The 24,450-nt window shown below is 43.9% G+C and overlaps 1 protein-coding gene across 3 annotated transcripts in view; it reads left to right on the top strand.

The window, feature by feature from the left end:
* The window catches only part of kif26ab (kinesin family member 26Ab), an 82,275-nt gene that overhangs the window by 10,336 nt on the left and 47,489 nt on the right, over positions 1–24,450 (top strand). For 2 of the 3 annotated variants that reach the window (XM_050061704.1, XM_050061705.1), the window contains exon 3: positions 23,959–24,435. In XM_050061704.1, the coding sequence (XP_049917661.1) occupies positions 23,959–24,435 (477 nt within the window). Of the gene's footprint in view, positions 1–18,205; positions 18,352–23,958; positions 24,436–24,450 lie in introns of those variants that run through there. The other variant, XM_050061706.1, reaches the window with a different exon arrangement.

Genomic DNA, 24,450 nt, shown 5'->3' with positions numbered 1-24,450 from the left:
TGAGACGAGCTATTTAGAGCTGCTTAGACCTGGGAATTTACTCTGCTGCCTTTAGTTATTGTAAAGGCTGCAGTGCCTTTCTCATTCACTAAAGTCAAATATGTAAAGTCGACCTATTATCATCAACAGCTATTCAGTAAAGACGTTTAATCAAAGCATGTGACTTTGGGAGACCAGCTGCACAATTACCTTATAATGAGCTGATGTGAAAGCAATAAGCTACCACAGGCCATGAGGCTTCACGCTTGGTAGAGCATCTTAGCTTTTCTTAAGTCTCTGTAAATGTTGGCCTGAAGTGGCCTGTTGCATTGACAAAGAGATGTGCTCTTAACAAAGAAATAGTACTGGTATTTTGGAAAATACATTTTCATGCCAAAAGTTAGAGGAGAAGATTAATACCTCACGATTGTCAGTTAAATACAGGCCCTGAGGACAGCTGCTCAGCCTTGCTTCCAATTCTTTCCAGTGGCCATTTGCAGTATTGCAGTGAAAAAAATCCCCTGCGGCCCAAAAAGCTGTTCCCCATTGGTCACCACTGTAAAACTGTTGACAGGACCCCTCGCACTGCAGACAAGGTCAATCATGACTCTTTCTCTTATGGTTTTTTGATCCATGGAGGTTTTATATTTGTAAAACTTTTAAAAAATGAGCTGAGAAAGAACTCACAGATGGGGCCAGCAGACGAAACACTACTGCGCATATTCAGTGAGCCGCATAGAGATGAAGTAAACCTGGAAGCTAGAAACTTTTTTTGGAATATGCGCCAGGTGAGCAACTCCATTGTCATGAATAGGCGCCATCTTGGCATCAGGTATCTAGTTATTATTACACATCTAAGTGTGAAGCTAGAACCAAGAGACTAGCAGGAGACTCCTAGCTAACTAGACCAGTGGCGAAGAAGCTAACCTCCTAGCTAACTAGTCTAGTCAGCTAGGAGGTTAGCTTCTTAGCTAGGAGGTTGCTAAGAAGCTAACATCCTAGCTAACTAGTCTAGTTAGCAAGGATGTTAGCTTCTTAGCTAGGAGGTTGCTAAGAGGCTAGCCTCTGAGCTAACTAGTCTAGTTAGCTTCTTAGCTAAGAGTTGCTAAGAAGCTAACCTCCTGGCTAGCTAAACTAGCTTCTTAACTACTAGTCTAGTTAGCTAGGAGATTAGCTTCTAAGCCAGACTGGACGCAGGGGGAAACAGCTAGCCTGACTTTGTCCAAAAGTGCCTACCAGCACATTCAAAGCTCAGAAGTTAACACATATTTCATTTATTTTCATTGGTATAAAAACCTAAGTGTAAAAACAATATTTTTTACCATTTGACAGAGCCAGGCTAACTTTAGCTGTTTCCCCTAGTCTTTACGCTAAGCTAAGCTAAGCTAACTGTGTGTAGCCCAATATTTAAAAGACATTTATCAGAGGGGTATCAATCTTCTGATTAATGGTAACTCTCAGTGAGAAAGCGATAAAACAATGTGTTTGTTAGAAACACGCTAGCTAGCACTACACAAATGTATTATGTGTGGTCATTTTTAGGAGGTGATCTTTATGTTCCCAGCGCCCTACATTTCCAGAGTCATATGTTCTCGATATAAACTAACACTGTAAGAGACTTGTAAGTTCAAATGACAAAAGAACGAAGGGACACAGACGGTTAAAATCTAATCAGCCACTGTAGAGATATCAGCAAGAACCTTGATTTGCCAGCAAATTTGAGTATGGAGGTTTGGTATACCATCAGAAGGATTTTAGGTGGAGGTGAGTGATTTCAGCATATTGACCGAGAGAAACGTAGAGTTAACATCTGTCTTAGGGAAAAAGCATTGCTGTGAGCATAAATCCCTTTGAAAGGTCTCCTTAATGTGTCATATTAAGAGCATATTCAGCTGGACATAGGAACATAGGATCCTGGGAGTAGAGAAACCTGGGAACACAGATATGCCCTCATTTTGAGTTAATGCAATAATATTTAAAGTACCTGCTCTAGTGTTGCACGGTATACCGGTACTAAAATAGTACCGCGGTACTAGAGTATTCCAAACGGTACTATACTGCATTTGGAAAATACCGGTACTTTGAAATTGATTCAATTAATTAATTTAGTTAATTTATTTTACTCAATTATGCACACAAACGCCTTTCTTGTTCATATTGGAGCACAGATTGCGCAAGTGGTGTGTATGACAACACCTGTATCAACATTCACAGCTGGCACAAGAGAAAGTCTGCCTCGCAAAGGGAGACAACACGAGACAACACCAACTTAGTGAAACATTTGAGCAACCAAACCATGACGTCCGTACCGAGGTACTTACTGAACCATGATTTTTTGGTACCGTTACACCCCTACTATTTATTGTTCTAAAGGTTTGTAGCCAAAAGGACTTTTCCTTAGGAAAAGTACAGAAGAGTATCGAAAAGTATCGAAATTCATATTGGTATTGGTACCGAAACAAATATTTTGGTATCGTGACAACACTAACCTGCTCACAGGTGTATATTTACTGAGTATTTTAATTCAGACGTGACTCATTCAGGCATTGATGCCTTGGTTTTATTTTATTAGGGGTCTTTTCAAAGAATTCTTTGAATTTAAGCACCAGGTAATGCTGAGAATGTGACAACACCTATATTCTTTAGCTGTTTACCCATTGTTAGTGTATTTGAGGAATGATTTCCATGCATAATAGCGCTTGTCTGAATGGGTTTGCTGCTGTTTGGTGAAGGATCATGTGTTACAATGAGCCAGACTGAAATGAAACAATGGATGTGCTGTCTGGGCTGACAGGGCGATGTGTTACAGCACAGCACAGGTCTACGGAGCATGAGAACGAAGCAACAAAGGCAGAAATGTCAATGAGCAAAGAACACAAACTCAACAAGAAGTGTAACCGGTGGGAATTAATCAGTTTGACTTGTTAATTTAGGGCGAGCCGCTTGTGTGTGTGATTCTGAGTATGCGCTCAAGTATTTGTGTTTTATGCAATCTCGGGGCTCCTACCGCCCAGTTCCATATGTCATGGTGAAGTGAGACGTGCATGATCCAGGCCGACTGCAGTCCATTATTGAGTCTGATTCAGAGTATTGGGAAAACATAGTTGTTGAGATAAATTTTCAAGACGGCACACAGACACTGAGGAGCACTGAGTTGGAGGTAATCTCCTGCTGGCTCCATAAAACGTGCTCAATTGACAGCAGGCCTTGTGGTAGCAGACAAATCGCCTGGCTTATAGCAATGTGCTGAAAGAGAATGCCAGCGCTGTGTGTCCTTGCCAAGATGGATATGCAGACAGCAAACTCCGGGCTGTTTGGGCGTGGCTCCCTTGCTCACAGCAAACAGTGGATCAGTGGAGTATGGTGCCTAAGTTGGACTCGACATTGCCTTGTTTGTTTTCCTCTTTGGCAGATGTTAATAGAGCTACTCCTTCTCACCTGCCAGCTCAGAAGATGGCCTCTTTGGCAATATTTACCCTCAGAGCGTGGTGCATTGAGTGTTAGATGTTGATGTTGCAAAAGTGGATTTATAAAATCCCTAATCCCTTTTCTGAACAACCATTGTCAATATGCCAGGGACAAAGCACTTAAGGAGGGTTTTTTTTGTCTTTTTCTCTCTGTTTTTGCGGGAATTGTAAATTTTTCCCACTTACACAAAGTGAAATTACTAAAAGATGACTGATTATATACAACATTCTTGCATGCAGTTTGAAGGTATGTTTAGATATGTTTTATAGGATTGGTAACATTGCTGAAATTAAAGGTCCACTGTGTAGGATTTAGGGGCATCTATGGACAGAAATGGTATATGATATTAATAACAATGTATTCATATGTTTATATTCACCTAAAAAAATAAGAATTGTGTTTTTGTTACTTTAGCATGAGCCATTTACAGCTACATATAGTGCGGGTCATCTTCCACAGAGTCCGCCATGTTGTTTCTACAGTAGTCCAGAATGGACAAGTCAAACACAGGCTTTTTTTTGTCGGCCACTGTGGTTCTCCTACACGCTAGGCACATGGGAGAGGCTTTAACTCTTCAACCTCACTGCTAGATGTCACTAAAGTAGGTAAAGTTATTATTATCACCTCATAATGCTGATATGGTAAATGTGCTGGCAAATAGTGGCTTATGTACACATTAAGCAGACATATAGTAACATTAGCATTCATTTTGAGTTGTGTTTCGGGCCAGCTGCCAAATGCAAGTCATATTCACTTTGCTTTAAGCTCTGTTTTGATCTCCTCCAACTCCCGAGAGAGAAAACTGTTTAGTGGCTGAATACAGGTGCAGTTAGAAAGCTTGAAATCCTTGTTAGATAACTCCTTCTTCACGGATATCTCAATAGATATCCGTGAAGAAGGAGTTATCTATAAGGTAGTGAACAGTAACTGTATATAAATATGGACGTCCCCCACTTCCTCCCAGTGTACAAAAATGAAGCCAAAATATCCTGGATGTAGCCACTGCCATCTTGTGTAGCTGCATCATTTGTAGCCAGTGTGTGCAGTAGCGATTGAGTTCCAGCCCATACACCCATCCAACCAGTCCCGAGCAGCACCATTAATTGGGAGCACTCCGATTGGCACACACAGCTGTCAGTCATGATGTCAAATCCCTTTATTATAGCATCAAATAACTAATTAAAACCAAACTTATCAGAAAAACAAACACTTGAGCACAAATAAGTGTGATAAGAACAACCTAAAATGACAGAAACCATCTTTGGGAAAAATGTATTTTAAGTAGGCTATACCTCAGTCTTTTAGTTTTGCCCATGTCCCTTCCGCTTACATGGCGGGGGGCGGGGTATATGACCTGCACTGCAGCCAGCCACCAGGGGGTGATCAAGGTTTTTTTGGCTTCACTTATGGGGAGCTTTCAAGTCATTCATCTTTATTACAGCCTATTGTATAGTGAAATACACTTTCTCAGACACTATTGTGTACTTGTTAGCAAAGTAATCACATTGCTTGATTGTTACTGCTGGATGCAACTTGATGTTTCCTAAAGCTAACCGGTCCATTCCTGTAGGAGCCTCACAATGACCACCAGTAGTAAACTGTGCAGCTGCTGTGTAGGTGCATCAGCGTGCTTTCATGTCATATTTCTATATATATGTCTGGGTGACAGTATGCATGCATCTCTGTGTTATTCTATTTGTGTTTGTGTAATAGTAGATGGATTGTGATGGGTTGTGTTGTGATTGGTAGATGGGTTGTGTTAACCCGTCTTGCTGGCCTCCCCAGGTATGTGTTGGGCCATTCTTTATTGTCAGGAGCTCATTCTGATACGTATATAGGGCTCCATAAATCCTGGTCGCAGTGTGAAAATGCCAGTCAAAGTTCACGCTGCTCATGTTCATTTCATGCTTGAGCGTCCAGCTCCGTGAGCCAGGATGAGTGTGTGTGTGTATTGATGATGTGTGAATGTGCGTGTAAGTACCAGAGGAAAAAGAAAGAGATGAAGCACATTCAGAGTCCCTCCATCCTTTCCACTTTGCCGCAGAAGTCATCCATCTTTCTGAACTTAACTGCTACCAATTTATGATTGCATTATTACAGTCAGTGTTTTATCCTCGTTTCAGCGCGCAGGCCTGGTGGTGGTCTGGTTAATGGAGAAGGTGATGGAGAAGGTGACTGGCCAGTGCCATTACTCTGGTACTCGACGGCCTTAGCTTTAGGGGGAATATGATGAGAGTACAAGCTCTCTTTAGCTCTGATCTTGGCACTGCTGTTTTTTGACTTGCTCCCAGTTTTGTGCTTATATTAGGGTCTAACATGCCACTTATACTACAGTTCACTCAGTTATTAGCTCCTAGATTTGCATTGTCAATCTAATGAATATCCAAAACCTCAGAAATGCACCAAAACATTTATCCTTTGCTAGTCAGAAGGAGCAAAAGAAAAGAAGTGTAGCTTGTGTTTTTCAGTCTTCATTCTTCTTTATTATTATTGAATGACTTGACTTGGCAATTTGCCTGCTGGCATTTTAAAGGAAATAGCATAGCAATGCATTCTTAAAAAAATGGCAGTTAAGTTGCTTTTTTCCGATCCCATAGAAAACTGTGTCACTGAGTTTCTCAATTGGCGGAACACTGTAAAGGTCAACCTCAGCTGTATGGGTTTTCATAATGGATTTTCATCGGAAAGAAGTCAATCAGGATACAGTAGCAGTATTGTTTGTCTGTGATTGGCAGGTGAAGTCTTTTTCTCAGATGGGGAAACATTTAAGATGCTTCAAAAGTAGCGAGTACTGCTCCCAGAAATGTTACATAGGAGTGGCCAGATGGGGCCAGTAAAAATAGTGGGGTGGCACACCAAAACCAAAAGCCATAACTGAATATCACTTTATGCTGTTTAAGTATATAGGCTAGTCGAAAACTATGTCAATTTGGAGAGTTAAGGAATTGCATACTGATGTACTTTGGTTTCTTATTTTACAGTTAATATTACTAATTATCTGATGTGCAGACTAATATCAGTACAGTTAACATTTAAGCTCCACAAGAACCCTGTTTTTATGTTTTCTCCATGTTAGGCGATTCCTTGTTCTTCAAATAGACTGGTTGTCCTTCTCCTTAAAAAGACAAACAGCTTTAATCTGAAGGCGCACATTGTTAGGAACAAAACATTTACTGGGAACAAGCCTTCTCAAGGTTAGGGGCGACTCGTCGGTATCCATAGATCCCATTTTCATTCAGATATCTTGAGGTGAGAGCTCAAGGGACGCCTTTGAAAATGGCCGTGCCAGTTGTTCCCTCGCCAAAATTTAGCCTAACTTTGAAGCGTTATTTAGCCCTCTTCCCCACAAACTATGCCAACAAGGTGAGTACCAATAGATAACCTAGGTTGTCTAGTTTCACAAGATACCACTGCCTTCTTGCTAACTTAAAATGAGACAATGTGCGGCCCCCAGTCTGCAATTATTTTTGCGCGCCAGTGGCACGGGCTGAGATACAGTGTGGTTTTTGCTGCTTTCGTGCTGCTTGACTTAAAAATATCCCAGAGATTTTCATCCCGTCTTTGAGACACTCTTGTTAGTGTAGCCTGAAGTGCTCATACTTGACAGCCTTCCTTTATATGTCTGTCTCATCCAGTGATTCGCCCAGATAAGTAGCACCAGTGATAAAGATGAGACAGAAAGAGGCACTCGTACAGCACTTGTAAAATCTGTGCCTTGAACTTTTAAAAAAACAGCAGCAAAGTAAAATAAAAGCCAGTCCTCAGCCAGTGATGAACTTGGCTGGCATTTTTGCTGCTTGTGAACTATCACGGTAAACACCTTTACTTTGGAGGTCACAGAAGAAAACAATCTGATTGAAGATAATTAGATTTCTACTCAGATCAGCTGAGATATACTGTCTTGAGAAACGATGCCATCTTGAGGTTGTCATTACTCCCAGCGGATGGTTGTGGAGTAAACCTTCCTCTGCCTCTCTCCCATGATCCGACTCCCATTAATAGATCCGTCCTTTATGCTTCCCCTCTTGTTACTGCCGCTCTATTTTATGATGTCACTCTCTCCGCTGAAGAGCTCTGGGCTGTTTTATCTCCTTCGTGTGTGTCGGGCACTTAAACTTAAACCTCTCTGTTTACGAGTCCCAAACTGCCTCTCCATCCTCTGCGTTTGCTGCTCAGTATCAGTTCAGCATCACCCATAAAAGCCCAGCTATCCTCGCTGTTCTGGGAACTTGCTTGTTGGGCCTCACTGTGCAGACCCCCTAGCTAAGTGCTGCCCGATTCCCATGCTGGGTGTGAGAACAAGCCTGTGAGAGAGTGTGTGGGCAAGTGTGTGTGTGTATGTTTATCCATAGAAATGTCTCTTTGGCCCAACGGAGTGTGGTTAAATTGGCTTGGTTTTTCACGTATGTTTGGAGCTGCTTTCAGTTTGGTTACTACATGCTGGCTTTTTTCTTTGTGAAATCATGAGTGTGGCGTGTTTAACATACATAACTTCATCTCTCAGAAACATTTAAATCAACATGATAGATACTAGCTGCTGTTTACTGCTCTAAATTTATGCATGAAACCAAAACATCGCTGGAATGCCTTTGAACGTGTCGGTGCAACACGGAAATGCTTCCCTCCCTCGGTGAAAAGAAGGGAAGCTCTTGGGGAGCACACCTGTGTCTTTGGCCTTGGTGGATTCCTGCATAGCTGTGTTGTTCAGAGGAGGAATGGATGCTGCTGTTGTGTTCAGTCCTCTGACCTCTTGCTGTGTCCAGCTTACCTTCCCCCTCTCTGTCCTCCAAGAGCAGCAACTCAGCAGCTCTTAAGAACCGAAACGTACAAAGCCAGGGTCATTCTCTGCAAGTCTGGGCAGCTAGTGTGCTGTAAAAATATTTTGTGGTCAAACTTAAATGTGTGGCTTTATTTACACACTACATTTTACAGGTTGTGTCAGCTTTAGTTTGACGTTAAAGCAATGTGTTGGTTTCCAGAGGAGGTGTTAGTCATACAAAGCAATGCTGACCTTTTGGCTTAAATTCATGAACTGTTTGGATATAATTCATATGATCAACATGTTTAAAGGTCCAGTGTGTAGGATTTAGGGGGATATATTAGCAGAAATGGAATATAATATGATAAGTATGTTTTCTTTAAGGTATAATCACCTGAAAATAAGAATCGTGGAGTTTTTGTTACGTTAGAATGAGCTGTTTATATCTACATAGGGAGCGGGTCCCTGTTGCAGTGCCATGTTTCTATAGTAGCCCAGTTTGGATGAACCAAACACTGGCTTTAGATAGGGCCATTTATGTGTTCGCTTCAGCCAATGTAGTTAGCAGCTCCTCTGCGACAAGCCAAACAGCGTCAGAAAAACACTGACTTTCAACATGAAACTGCTTTATTCAGTCTTCCTACCGGTTTAAATCATTGGGTCTCGTTGTTTTGAAGATGAAGAGACTTTTGCGGATATTCGTCTCACCGTAAAAACCTCCTGAATGTCTAGACCTAAAGCTATCAGAGAAAAAAGGTGAGCGCAGATCAGCAGGTGCTGGGTTAGCGGCTGGACAAGCTGAACAGCGTTGGAGAACTCCTAAGTTTGGAGAGAAAGAGACCTCTGTGGATAATTTGGATCCAGGTAAAAACCTTTTGAAAAAGGAATCCAAACTGGGAGTTCAAGCTTGACATACTGGATCAGTTTCAGCTGGTTACAATTTGCAATCCTCACTGCTAGCTGCCACATGAATCCTACACATTGCTCTTTTAATCTTTTCTTGTGGTTTTCATCTGCCTAGCAAATATTAATTCTAAGTTGTAAATGCACGAATCATGATTTTCTCTTGTACCTTTTTTTCCTCTTCATGTGCTGCCCCTGACCCCAAACACAGGTAAATGCATTTGTGCACATAATGTATTACATTTTTGTAAAACTGCCTCTCTTTCTGTGGGAGCATTTATTCACTGCTGTCACACGGTCATTACCACATCCATCTAGCGAGACGTTAGCCTCCTCCTCCCTATTCTGTCCATCCACTGACCCCTCGGCCTCCCCTCGTCCCACACTGGGCATTTATGTCTTCATCTCTTTGTGAGCGAGAGGTTGTTTTGGCTGCCGCGTCCAATGGAGGGGTGAAACCAGGGCACACTTGAACTCCCACAGAAGCGGTCACTGGAGACCACATTTGAACTGGATTTGACCTGTCAGACTCCACCTGACTTGTGTTTCCATCTCTTTTATGCACTTCTAACACACATTCATACACACAATGTACACATATCGATGTGCAGTTTTCATCAGAGGTTGGTTCCCATACTCCAAAGCAGCTCAGAAAGTGATTCCTGCTCGAGTTGTTAAGTTATAGAGGGTGTTGTAAAAGCCCTACAGTAGCCATTCAAAGTCATGGTGGCGCTATGGGGATGAAGGGCTTGAGGCTCCTGCGGCAGCTGAACAATGCTTAATTAGCTCATAAACAAAGGCTAGTGGGGGATCAGAGAGGGCAATCAAAGTGTCCTGTTCCTTTGAGCTTCTCTCACCATCAACAAAGCCCCTCTAATGGCCCCGTCACTCCACTTGTTGTGTCTCACCGCGGTGTGCTTCCTGACAACATAAAAGGCCCACATTCCAAAAAGAGCCTTGGACAAGAGACGTTACCCATCCACACCTCCCTTGGCCAGCGCTGCTCCCCACCCCACCCTTCCTCTCACTGCTAGATATTGACATTGCTCCCCAGCTCACCTCCGCAGTGTATGTTTGGTTCCCCGTGGCGACCACTGCGGCTTTCATCTCCCCTCTTTCAGCCTTGTGTCCGTGACTTTGGTGGTCTGTTTTATTGCGTTCCTTTGTGTGACGCTGTACTGGCACGCTGCTGGGAGTCTGTGAGGAAGTGCTCGAACTGTGCCAGGTTCTGGAGAGGTTATTCAGCTTGGCATGAAGACAGGTGTGTAAGTGATGTGTGTGTGTGTGTGTGTGTGGGTGTGTGTGTGTGTGTGTCAGGTGTGTCTGCTTGCACGCCAGTGCGTCACAGTGGCCTGGTGTCCATGTTTGCACAAGACAGTGAGTGTATTTTTTTTGTATGTTTGGACACGAGGCCCTCTAAAGAAAACAGACGTCCACTGCCACATGAGGACAGCAAGGCAGCAGGTCGGAGGCAATCTCTGCTTGTTTGTGCGACTATGTTATCATCTCCTGTTTCCTGTCAAAACAGGAAAAGACAGGGGCGAAAATGGAGGCTAGGAAAGTGCTGCCTTGATGTGTGTTGGCTGGAGGTCCAGCTCTGCCTGACAGTGACCCTCCTGGCCAGGAAAAACAGACCCGTTCAGGGCGTAACCCACAGCGGGATACTTCATGGCGTTATTTTTATCACTTTCACAAAACACAGCGAGGGATGCTTTTCCCAGCTGTTGACACAGGTCTGGGTCATTTTTGTCTCCAAAACAGTGCAGGAGCAGCAGGCAGAGAATGAGAGGGAGACGTCCATCTGGCTTTGGCTGGCAGCCTTGCACGATTGTGGTCTCTGTTTAGGAAGGGAAATCCTTTTTGACATTTTGTTAATCATGAAAGCGAGACACTCCTTTTCTTTGGATGATCCCTAGACCTCCATCACAATACCTTTTCCGTCAGGCTGGAGTTGTCATGTGATTTTATCCATCCATCATACATATTTGTTACTTCTTTACAACAGGATGGCACACACACACACACACACACACACACACACACACACACACACACACACTAGACCTGGTAAATGCTCTTTTATGGGGTGTAAGTGCGAGTACATTCCAGACAGTAGAGTCAGCTATCAGTGTGGTTCAGGCGGTGGCTGACTGCTGATGGCAAGGCAGGTAAAAGCCCCGGCGTCAGCTGTGATATGGCTAAATGAGAAGGCACGGACAGGCACGCAGCACAAACAGCTGATTAGGGAGTCGGCTAATTATTGACTGTTGAAAAATGATAACCATCTCCTGCTCGGCTATGCTTAAGGAGTCGCTGTGTAAAACTGAGAGTCACTCTTGTGTGGAATTCCAAGAGTTTGAAGGCCGAGCTAACTTTAGCTCTTTATGGGGTCTCTAAAAAAGAAAGAGCTGCTTGCACAAGAATGCTATTGTTAGATTGACCAGATTGCACCAAGCAGGCTTTTTGTTCTCTCAGCAGTTTGTGTTGAGGCCTCGGATGACCACAGATATTATTTATGTTACCCAAGAAGCAATAGACCACTACTACAGCTTCACTTGCCAAGTTTGACCTCCACGGAGAATGAGATTTTTTTTGTCTGGGTATTTGGTGAGTATCTGAACATGAGACCAGACAGGTAAACATCAGCAATAGCTTCTTCAGCACGTAGAGTCCAAAGCAGCAGCAGTGATCTGCTCCTTTCTCCGTGACCCAGATTAAGATATGGCGTGTGCTTGTTGACTGGGGTCAATGTCATCAGCAGGGAGGTCGGAGTTCATTTGTCTTTCTTGACAGACCTTCAGGTGGTGTTCCAGTGCTCTGGCAGAAGGCCACACCGATGCTGACCTCCATAAGTCGCACAATTAGTTACCCTTTGACCCTTCAGTCCTGCAATCAAACCCTGAGAATGGACCAGGCATGCTTCTGCATCTCCAGACCTACTTTACATATGGCTCTCTGTGTGTGTGTGTGTGTGTGTGTGTGTGTGTGTGTGTGTGTGCGCGCGCGCACAACTCAAAAAGGCACAGATGTGGCATGTGATTCAGTCGGACGTGATGTAATAGCTTCAGTCTACTTCATGGAAATTAACAAAATAAAGTGTTTGAAGCCATGCATAAAAATGTACACCCCAAACTTAATGATATATCTGGCTAACTTCCATTCTCCACTCATAAATATATAAAAGATCCATTAGTCTGAATCCATCTGCTGCAAACCCTACAGCTCTTCCCTCCTTGAGTGACTATTGTTATTTAACTGCTCTTAACTGTGTGTTTCTCATGCTCTTAAGTGCAGTTAAAGCGCATCACTCAGGGCTTATGTAGGCAGACAGACTTAGATGAATGCTATCATACCCTTGAGCCAAAAATATAAATCTCATCGTAGACTCAAGCTCTCCAGTTTCACTTTGTTTGACATGTTCCGTCCTTGCCTCGCGCGCCTCCGAACACGCAATTCAGCTGTGAACCTGCGGCTTCCTTCCATTTCTCTCAGGATTGCGTGTTTCTCCATCACAACGAATTCCTCAGCTCTCACCGAGCTCTGCTGTGTTGTGACATTTCATATGAGCCGACAGAAAGAAAGCCCCTAAAGAATGTGAAGAGCACAATTCAAGACAGAACTCAACAAAGCTGCCAACAACTCCAAGGTTATCTCTTCATTTTGCGATGTGAAATGACAGCAGCAATGTCCTTGTCCGCCCATGTTGGCGTCCCTGTCATGAGAATAGAGACGGTTTTGTAACTCTCTCCCTGTGTTGTGTTTGGTTGTGCTGAGAAAAGGCTAGATTGGCAGTCTCCTACAGTTAGCTTGTGTCTCCGTAGATGGTGATTTGTCAGACCTCTTTGTCGTGTAGAGGCTCGTTCAAACAGGTGGATGAGTTACAAAGCCTTTGCAAATTAGTTTGCTTTCTCCAGTGTCTGCTGGAATAGGCATTACTTCTACTAGTCTTTTTTAACCATGCTAGCAGCGTGGCTCTACCGAGTGTCTGACGATTGGTCGATCTGTTGATCCACATCTTTGGTTCTCACCAAAATATATCAACAATTATTGGTTCAAAATTACCATAATGACTGTTTTCCTGTAGCACCACCAGCAGGTCAAAATTTCAATGTGTCCAATACTTTAGAATTATGACCAAATGTCTGCAAAGCTAATCACATTTCCATTAGCCTCGGCTATCGTTTGAGCTAATTTTTTTTAGCAAATGTTAGCATGCTAACATGCTAAATTAAGATGGTGGACTGTAAACAATATACTTGCTTATTATCAGCTTGTTAACATTTTCCTTGTTATATGTTAGCAAGCTGACGTTAGCATATAGTTGACAGCAACACTGTGTCTAGCTACAGCCTTACAAAGCTGCTAGCATTGCTGTGGACTCTTGTGCTCCATCTCAAATTAGATACTTTCATTAATACACTGACATGTAGTGTGCTGTGTACAATATGTACTTATTGCTCAGTGTGCAAATTTTGAGTAGTGTTGTCTCAAATCAAGCACAACTGTTTCATACTTACCTGAAATGACGATCGCAACATTTGACAGCTTTTCTGCTCAGCAAATAGCAACCAAACATGCATAAACAGTAAACGTAACTTAAATTGTATATCCTACGCCCCAACACATGTAACATCAATACCTGGTGATAAAATGTGCAGTTATTACAGTGTAATGGTAGTAAAAAAAATCAATGTATTCTCATAGAATGGTTCGTATAATATCCTATGAAAAACAGTTTGTATGATATCCACCAATTTAGCTCCCCAAGAATGACGTTACGTCCTTAATGTACAGTTACTTCATTAACATAAATCAGAGCTCACACGGTGGGATGGCTGTGGCTCAGAGGTAGAGCACGTCGTTCACTTGTTCCGTGCACAAGATACTGAAACCCAAATTGCTCCCGATGGCTGTTCCATCAGTGTCTGAGTGTGTTAAATGCTGAGTAGCAGGTGGCACCTTGTATGGTAGCTTCGGCCACCAGTGTGTGAATGTGTGTGTGAATGGGTGAATGTGACTCGCTTTGAGTGGTTGGCCAGTCTAAGTACAGAAGTATCTGATTTGAGACACAGCATTAGTGTTTCAGTTTGTTCAGTATTACAAGAGGAATGTGTTTTTTTATTTGTCTTTATTTTAACTTAAAATATGATGAACTAAAGCAGGATAAAATGTTCAAATCTTTTTCCCCATGTGAATTAATAAAAGTGACAAGTGAATATCATTTAGGGAAAAAATAAATCTGGCTGTCAGCCTAACCAGTCCTCACCAACTCATTCGAAAATTAGGTGAAATGGTTGGAGTTGCTTTTTGTCGCGGGCCATAAGGCCATTTGCAGGACGCTATTGTTCCTTAAAGACAAAGTGGCAAAATGTGCATGTGAAAACATTTTGATAAGCCAAACGTCTTCTAGGATGGTGAATGAAAATCCTTCAGACTCAGTAAGTGGATTAGTGTGCGCTATTCTCCACCGAGATAGTTCAGCCTACTTCCTTATCTCGCTGATGTTCAATTGAATGTGTCTAGACATCTCAATTAGCGAGGGAAAAAAACAAAACAGATAATGGTTAGCGCTTATCTCAGTGTGTCTCTCTACCAGTGCTCTCACCAGCGCTCGACAACTAGTTCTCATAAACAGACAACAGTTTTCCATTAATACAACCCTTCCTGGCTGAAAGCCCTGGGCTGATGTTTAAATTTCTATTATTAGTGATAATTGTGTTCTCTGAGAAGTCATTGGCATGGTAATGACATCTTTCATGATAAATTAGCATTCCCCCCTCTCTCTGCCTTACCTACACTAGGCTGTTGCACCAGGCTGATTCTGCCGCTCGCAACTCTGCTGCTCCATTGTTCTGCCGACACGCAGCAGCTTTGTGAGACACAAAGCATGTCACTCTCTGAGATAATGCTCTGCAGACTGGGAGTGGATGGGATTGGGACGCTCAGCACCGCTCACCTTGGCGCAGGATGATTTGTGCTTTGCTGTATGAACACGGTTAAGGAGCCAAAATGGGGGACTAACCTTTAGCTCGTTCTATAGTCCCCGCGGCTTTGTGCTGCTAATCACTTACCCTGTTGCTCACGTATTCGCGCTGGCACATGGGCTGATAAGTGAAAATTGAGATATCTGCCAAACAAAAAAGTGCCATGCTCAACAATAACCACTTGCAGTGCCTCATTATGTAGCTTCCCCTCACAGACCGAATCTATAGAGTCACTCCATGTGTAAAGAGGGAGTGGGAGGGAGACTGAAACTCCAGCAGCAACAGAAAACTTGAATATTTATTCATATGGCAGCTTGCCAGCATAATTACTGTACCGTCCATTCCAAGAGGAGAGTGGAGAGAATAATTGTCGCAGGATACTCAACATTTCACCTTGTCATCACTTTCATACCGCTTTATTTTCATGACTCGGAGTGTGCATTTTTGCACAAGGTGTATAAGCTGAAATATTGCAGTAACCGTATAAGATGAGACCAGGAGATCCATATGTGTAAGCGCTGCTTGGCATGAAAAAGTATTTAAATGTTCATCTAAAAATTATTAATTCATATCATGTTGTTGACGTGTAGACTGAGATTTTTTCTATTATGGGATCTGGAGGATGTTGATGAAGATATGCAATTACTTCTGTGTGAGCATGAGTAACTCCCTTTGCATTTTTCTTTGATAATTAACCATTTGCGCACACACTTGCACGTCACACTTAAACCTCCGTGCAGCTGAGGGAGTCCTGCGGAGGAGATTAGTTACCATAAGCTTTAGCAGCAGTTTGTTTTCACTGAAAATAAACTGCAGGGAACTGGGAGCGCTTCGTCTCCCAGTCCAAACGAAGAAGCCCTCCTGTGGAACAAACTGCAGTGAATGCAGCTCTCTTGGTGCAACAGTTCAGACAGAGGAGAAGCAGGTGGCTGTCATCACTGCGCACAGACTGAATAGTGGTTTGAAATACAAGTGAAGTAGTGGTTTGGGCTGTTGGAGGGAACTATTGTATCAGGATCCTCTATTCTGCAGTGAGTGTTTTAGAGTGGGCTCTTGGACAGAAATAGATCTCTCAACGAGCTCCAGTGGATGGATACTGAATACTGTTTGAGATTCATGCTGCACATTAATGAGGACTTTGCAGATGTATTGAACAGTGGTGACATTTTGATTCTGACTTTAAATGCTCAAATTGCAAGAGGTCGTATGTTTTTACTAATGTATCCTCTTGCAAAATAGTAGGGCTAGGATGATATGCTTATTTCTGATTCCATACTATCATGATACATGGGTGCTGATTCGATATGTATAGCAGTTTCTAAGCATTGTGATTCCATATTACAATTTTTTCCAATTTTTGTTTACTTTTTTAACACTAGACCATGGGGAAAAGTGAAATGATACACTTCTACAGACTTTATATCACGAGGCATATGTCCAAAAACATTGCACATCACACGGGGTTTACAGCAGGCTAGGTCTAATTTATGTAACGGCAGCATAAAGTTTGCTTATCTGGCGGGGAGTTTACGCTGACTTGCCGAATCCATCCCCCACTCCACCCCAAAAAATAGCAGATTCAGAGGAGAGGACCAAATACTAATCCCTACTTTTCATTAGCCATGCGCTCTGAGAATGTGCCAGAGGATTTTTAAACCCTCCTCCCTTGTTTTCAACCTCCATCCCCTCACCCCACCATTTCCCCCCATCTGCCCTTGCTTTCACCTGCAGTTTACAGCAACACCTGGCTCCTGCCTCTCCAGCTTGCCTGTTGAATTTTTCATTATGTACTCATTCTGGTTCGTTTCCACAGGCGAGCCAGGTTGGGCAAAAGAGAGAAAGTACCCTGAGAGCGTCTCTGAGCCAAAAATCAGCCATTCTAATTAGAGGTGCACAATCGTTGGTGGAAGCGTACATAAACACAATCCACTGCGTCCCTGGTGAGGACAGCGTAGCAAGCAGCCCTGCTGCCGTCTGACGTGATCCACAGCAGCAATGGGCAGGGATGTGGAAAATATTTCAGGTGAAAAAAAGTTTATCTGGTGATGCAGATGAGCATTAGTTTTTGTTTACTAATGAGAAAACTTTGGAGGGAGAGTTCATGTTGTTCTCCCTTTGCACCCTCGTTACATCTCTGAAATCAGTGTCTTATTGGGTTGAAGTGAATGGAGACGTCTTTCTGGCAGCTGCTGCTGGTGAGTCCGGGCAGAACCTCCCGACAGCCTGACCTCGGCCAAAGCCAATGAAAGCTTGACGGATCTGGGGCTGAGACAGTGAAGGCTGCATTGGGTCCATAGAGGAGAGAGAGAGAGAGAGAGATGTTGGAGAGAGGGAAGAAGGAGAATGAAGTCTGTCCAAACAGTCTGAAAGGGGCTTGTTTTCTTTATGTGCGTGAGTGAACAGGAAAAGGTAATTAACTGGCCAAGTGGCGAAAGGCTGGAGTGATGGATGGGTGTGGTGTAAAGAGACAGCCACACAAGGGGACACACATACACACCCACGCACACATGCACGTGCTTCACTCCCTCTTGTGTAGCAGCCTCGTTTAGTGAACCTTTAATGTAATTGCACTTTTATAAAAACATGTATGCGAGTCTCATTCTGCCTTCAGTAAGAGAAGCTACAAGCACCCTCACCCTGATAAATGGGTTGACCATATGGAGTGGTGACACATCATTATGTGAGGTCATTAATGGTTGCAGGGTGGTTTGGCAAAGACTCATGAGCGATTACATCTGACTCTATCTATGTTTAACCTGAGGGTTAGCCGGATCTATGGCCTTTTTACTTTTGATAGACAGCGACATCTGTTTTTATGGATGACAGGAGAAGCTGGAGGCTGCAGTGTAGCGTGATACAGGGATGAGCTGTATCACGGTGCGAGCAAGCCCAAAACAAAGCGACATGTCACACCGGATCTTATCAAGATATTCTAAAAAAAAAAAAAAAAAGGTCACTTTGAAATCAAATCTTGTGTGCTCATTCTGATGGCTTGATCCTGAAAGTGTTCATTGGAGGATGTGCCGCTGTGATATTCTGGACAGGTGGGGCTATCATGTGTTGAAAGTGTCACTAAGGGGTAAAGCCTATTTGCATTTTCTGTCAGCCGTTCACTGACAGTTAAAGGGAGGAAAGGACTAAATCACACAGGGCAGACAGACTGACGTCTCCACACGAACAGATGCTTGATGCAGGGAGACTTGGCTGGTCATTTAAGGGAACTCTGATGCAAGAATCTGATGCACTTCTCTAAACAAGGTAATCGTCTGTTTGCTCAAAAACGGGGACGTTTGTCCATTTGAAATAGTTGTTGACTTTGTAAGTAAGCAGTTTGTCTTCAAGATAATTGCAATTTGGTCATGTTATGTGATCTTATCTCTGTGAGAAAAATGTAATATTGCAAAATCAGACTCAATATTCAGCACCTCAACTGGTGCTTGTTTTTTGGTGTTTCACCTATATTTAAAGGTATAAAAGTCTTGTTTGGCATTTCGCCTCATTATATTTGCGTTTTTTAAGTGCTGTGTCTCTTGGATGCCTGAAACTTACGGTTTAGCACTTGGTTACTACCGTTTTATAAAGCTCAGACTTCACCCAAGCGCTGTGGGGGTACACGCCCATAAACGTCCTGAACACAGAAAATAAGAAGACCTAAGAAAAGTGGGCAGAGGGCAGAGTCTCTGCAGAAAGATACACCGCCACACACTTCAAATGGGTCATGAGTTGTGATTTAGAGGGATTACCTCTGTACGAGCCTTTATATTTTCTTTAGGAAAAGCCAGCATAGTATATCTTTACCCATGAGGTGTTCATGAGATTTACAAAAGTTAAGAAAAAAAAGTAGCAGTGAAAGATCAGCCTCTGTAAAGCAAGAGCAGAATCCATTTTGCAACTTTATCTCTCACGGAACCTTCAATTCAGATAATGTGATTGGAGTCTAAACGCAGTCTGACTTTGACAAAAGCCAAATTTCACATTAGAATGCAGAGAAAGCAGCAGAGATATTTCATCATTTGATGGAATCTCATTGTGCTCCAATAAAATCCCCAAAGAGTGACAGAAAAAATGAAGCAGTTTTTCACAGGATGAATGAATTCATTACCACAGTGCTGTGTGCTTCTTGTCTGAGGCACTATTATCAGGTAGGTAATGACAGTGTTGCTGCAGATTCCCTCGCTTTGTTTGGGGAAAGTCTTATTACAGGTTTGTTTAATCTTATCAAGTCAGCAAACAGGAGGCAAACATCTGTTTCGTGTGATTTGGTGAGCCGTCCCATTTTGTGTTCTACCAAAGGCATTCCCACAGAGTTAAATAGCATGCTAGTGTGACATCCTGAGTCATTGTCTTCTCTGCCTCCGAGCAGGCAGTGGTTAAATTTAATGGTCTGTATCCCAGATCTGCTGCTGCACTAAAAGCTCTACCTGATATCTAATCAGAGTCGCTGGCCTTCCAGCTCTCCGCTCCTTCAGGGGATCCAAGTCGAGTCGGCCGCCTTAAAAGTGGAGGTGGTGGGAATGGTTGAGAAGGAGCAGGGGGCAGAGAGGGATTACACCACTGGATGTGTTGCTTTTATCCTGGGAATGTAATCTGCCTTAATGCCCTGTGCTCACCCGGGGCAAGGCCAGCAGCTGTGCTCGTTTTTCTCCTGACTTTGGCTGTCAGGGTGAGCCGGGCTACCTGTGGGAAAGCATGCCTGCTGGAAGCTCTCGTCCTCACCCCGGGATCTGGACTGGGCTCCTGCAGGTTTATTGGGGGGCCAATCCCTTTGAGACTTAAGGAGACGGTGTGTGGTTAGGGTCAACACTGTCTCAGGACAAGTAAACAGAGATCGGCTCGGTCGCATCCTTGCAGGGAAGCAGAGGAAGGGAAAGTCAGGAGTTGAAAGGGCATTAGATTTGGCAGCTGCTGTGTGGTCTTGGCTTTACAAGAAATGCAGTCATAGGAAGTACTGAAGAATTGTAATGTGTAAACAGGACTGGTGCTGGTGAGAACAAAGTTTCATGAGGACAGACATAAAGCAGCGTGGTGTTGTAATGAGTTTTGAAGGATTGTTTCCATGCTGGTAGAATGATAAAAGAGAAACCTGGAGGGGGAAGGAAGTAAAGGAAGACTGAGCAATTTAATCATAAACTCAACTTTCTGAACCGTTACAATGAGCACGGAGGATCGAGGAATAGTGACTGGACTGATTCTGGGCAGATTGCACTATGACTGATGTTTGAAATAAGAAAATAAATCATATTGGGACAGAACGCTGCAGATTGCCGACAACTGTAAAACAGTTCAGATACGAGCTGACAAGCTGCAGGCTCCAGTATGTCAGAACTTTTCATTTTATTTTTTTTCTCATCATAGATGCACATTGATACAATTTGCTTCATTTCTCTTCCTGCCACTGCGGCAGTGGGTCACAGGGAGCTTTTATGCCTGGAAAATATCTGTTGGGCTCAACTGGAATAGAAAATATGGTTTCCCAGGGTATTTTACTTTCAATGGAGCGTGCCTAAAAGTCTCTCGGCTAGCAAGGAGCCTCATGCATTTCAAATCACTATGACCTTCCCTTGATTTGAGTCAGCTTGCTGCATCTGGCCCCGCACTCCACATCAGAGGTACATCAGACGCTGAATGTGGAAAGGAGTCAGAAGGCGGTTTCACTTTGTCTGGTAAGAGGAAAGGTGTACTGACGAGACGAGGTGTGATTTGAGGAAGAATTCCACATGTGACTTTGCCCCGCTTGTGCCTTAAGGAGGCACGGGAGAGAAATCATGCACATCTTTCTCCCTGTCTTCTCAACCATACAGTAAGTGGTTACGGCTGAGCTTATTTCCATCAGCCTCTGGGCACGGGCTGTCTGTGATGACACTCTCCATCAGCCCAGAGAGACAGTCAGTTAGTCTGGTGGCTCTCTTTCTCTTCTGCTGCTGCTGCTGCAGCTCTGGTTTTCATCACAGTTAGTGTGAGGGACAGAGACAAACTTTGGTCTCTAAGGGCAGCGAAGGGCTCATTCCAAAGGCAGGGCTTTCTCTCCCCAGTGCGCTCGGCACACCTCCTTTTCATAATAAGGCCATAGCATCTGACTACATTTGTCCCCAGAGTTTAATAAAGATCAGTGCTGACAGGCAGTAAACCAACACAACCACCCACAAGCCTCCAGGCAAGGGCCACAACCTCGGCCTACCTCCTCCCACCTCTCCCTCTCTCTCTGTCCTCTTATCCTCACACATGCAGTTTGACTCTCTCTACGGATAAAACCTCCGGCTGAAAACCAAAACCGTCTCCCACTTGTGCAGAACAATGGCCGAGAAGTCAGAGCCCTGAAGTAGCTCCACGCCTCTCGGGAACCGCTTTGAACATTTGGTTGGTGTTGATGCCGTGCGTTACATACGTCTCCTCGGCCGTGGTGCTCTTCACACCCACTTGCACCTGTCAGTAATAGATCATATGGATGATAAAAGAAACAATATGGCTTTGGGGCCGGGTGCACTCATGCATCATGTGCTTCATGTTTTCCACTTTGTGCTTATGCACAAGCTCTCAAGCAGTTAGCGCCAACATGAGAGTAAACTGTTTAAGCTTGCTACTACATGGTGACTTTTCAGCTTTACTGCCTTAGATTTACATATTTTTATGTATGAACCTACATTCTCTGAGCGATGTGGGAATGATTTATTGGTCTTAGTGTCCTTTTATTGATATCCTCTTCTCCACCTCCCATGTAGCATATCAAGATGGATTCTGTGGCCCTCAGTTTTCATCACAACCGCATCATTCTCCTCCGCATCCAGCGACATCATCATCATCCTCATCATCAGCGCCATCATGCTCATAATCCTTGTGGCCCTGACCCTTTATTCACTCCACTGGGCATAAAGCTCACAGACAGCTTTACAGGAGAAGCCCGCTCTCTAACCTCCAGAATGCTAACTGAATAGCAGATGGGCTCAGCTTTGTGTGTCTTTTTATTAGCTCCCCTAAATCAACACCTAACAATGCACAAAGAGGGAGAGGGGAAATTGATTTCTTCCATCCACCAGTGCCCCGAGGTGGGTAAAGGGGTGGTGGTCGGAGGGTAAAGGGTGAGGGGTGATGGAAGGGCGGAGTTGACTGGTTATGACTTTGCTTCAATTTCCTGTCTAGGCAGCATGTACATGAAGCCAGACTAGACTGTGAAATAGCAGCCAGCGGTGTTTTCTTTAGCTCCAATTTACCATAGACTCTTTCATCTTATTTGATGGAACTGTCCCATCTCGTGCATAAAAATCCTGTCTGAGCGTCGCAGAAGAGATCGTTCACGTGCCAGGATCTAGCTGCATTAGATATCTTTTTTTTTCCTTTTATAAGCCTCTTACATTTAAATCCATACCTCACTATGGCATCAACGTTCACTTGATATCATACCGCACTTGATCCACCATCAGCCGGTCGTCAGCCCATCTTTGTGAGATTTATGGGGTTTTCTACATCCTGAGTGTATTTCTTTGCTGTGCTTGCATCCTGTCCGTGCCTGCCCATGTGTGAAGTAAGTAGCCGATATAGTAAATCGTTAACCAGAAGCACTCCAACATTGGCAACCCAGTTGCAGTCCTACGCATGATTGCCCTTTAAGTAAAGTGAAATGATATGGAGATTATGCCTCAGTCACAGAGTAAAATTCAGAGGATTCCTCTTCCTGTCCATTTTTAAGGATAAGGAAAATGCACAGATGATACATTTTCTGTAAAACTGCAGGAAGGTTTCGTCATCATAATTCTGTGGATGCAGAGAAAGGTCATCTAAAAGTCTGTGTATTGAGCTGCTTTCATAGGGAGGAGATTTAGAGTCCCACAGCCTGCCTCTTTGGTCTCTGAGTCTATTGGGTTAGCTATATTAAGTGGCACTGCATTAGGGCAGAGGATTGCTGTTTCCCCGCTGCTTCACTCCTCCTGATCACCTCGGAGGTTCCACGGAGCAAAGGCCTCATAAACATTTATGTATGGGCTGTGGGCTTCTGTCTTAGGCCACGACTCCACTGGGCAGAAGCCTAGTGCCCCTTTATGCCTCTTAAGAGACCGTATTGTCAGTGTGTGTGAGTCTAAGTGTTTGTGTGTGAGTGTTTGTTTCCCTAAAACACAGAGAAAGTTATGTTCCATCCTCACTCAAGATCTGAATAGTTCACTGATAGCTCCGCGTGACTCCAGCTTCCTGGAGGAGGTAGTTATTTTCACATTTGGTGGCTTATCATATGTTTTCATGCTGGGACACTTATCATATGTAAATTGTATGGCTTTGGGCGCTAGAGTCCCCTCAGCTGTTGTTTTCCTTTGTCATTCCTTACAAGCAGAGACGGACACCCTAGGGAGCCTACTTAGAGACGAAGTGAAAGGACAAAACTCCACTGGACATCAACTCTAAAAGCAATAATAAGCTGAAATCTGCTCGGCCCTCTTATTTCCAAAGCTTTGCAAATAGTAGACACATTTAACTTGTTTTTTTTTGTTAGGAATGTCTCTGTGGGATCTAATCCCCCAGAGCCTTATTTCAGAGTTGTCTCCTCACATTTGGCTTGTTTGGTCTCACCTACCCAGCATGTGAAATAAGCACATGCCTGGTGAACCTGATCAGCAGTCTGAAATTGCATGCAGGCAAAGCATCTCAGTCTAAACAAACAACCAGACTGAAAAAGAGGAAGTGGTTAAAGAAGGGGTGTGAGGGTCCCGGAGGGCAGTGGGAGACCACACTGCTAGCAGACCACTGACGTGCCTGGAAAATGTGAACAACATACAGGAAATCCTTTCAAAAAACAGATAATGAGATATGATTGAGATCAGCTTGCTGCATGCATGTTGTTATGTTAAAGCTCCTCTCTTGTGTGTGTTTTCGCCGCAGGACCCTGGATATGCAACCTTCTTGTTTGAGCAGCTCCAAACACCTGGGAGCCATGAGGCTGGTGTCAGCTGTTGCCAGGTGTGCTCCACACCTCTCCACCAACTGAGGCAGGAGGCCTTGCAGACGCTCCATGCTCCCATCCTCACCCTCAGCACAGACATGGCAGCCCTGCCCACACCATCCTTTATACCACAGCCTGCGAGATTCACTGTGTCGTCCTCCAGTGTCCATGCAAGACAACTGCCCAAAAGCCAACCAGCTGCCCACTCTGTGCTGCCCTTAGGGGAGCGGCACAGGGTGCCAGGCTGGTCGCAGAGCCCCTCTGTCACCTCAGGGCCCAAGACGAGTGTTCAGGTGACGGTGGCAGGAGGGCAGATCAGTGGATCCGTGAGCTCTGTCACCATTCAGGCACAGCAGTACCTCGAGGGCATGTGGAGCATCTCCAGGGTCAACAACTTCATCCCTCAGCCCAAACCGGTATGTCCTTAATGT

Source organism: Epinephelus moara, chromosome 14, assembly GCF_006386435.1.
Source record: "Epinephelus moara isolate mb chromosome 14, YSFRI_EMoa_1.0, whole genome shotgun sequence".
Classification (NCBI taxonomy): Eukaryota; Metazoa; Chordata; class Actinopteri; order Perciformes; family Serranidae; genus Epinephelus; species Epinephelus moara.
Note: the sequence above shows the minus strand (reverse complement) of the source record. Positions and strands in the feature narration are given on the sequence as shown.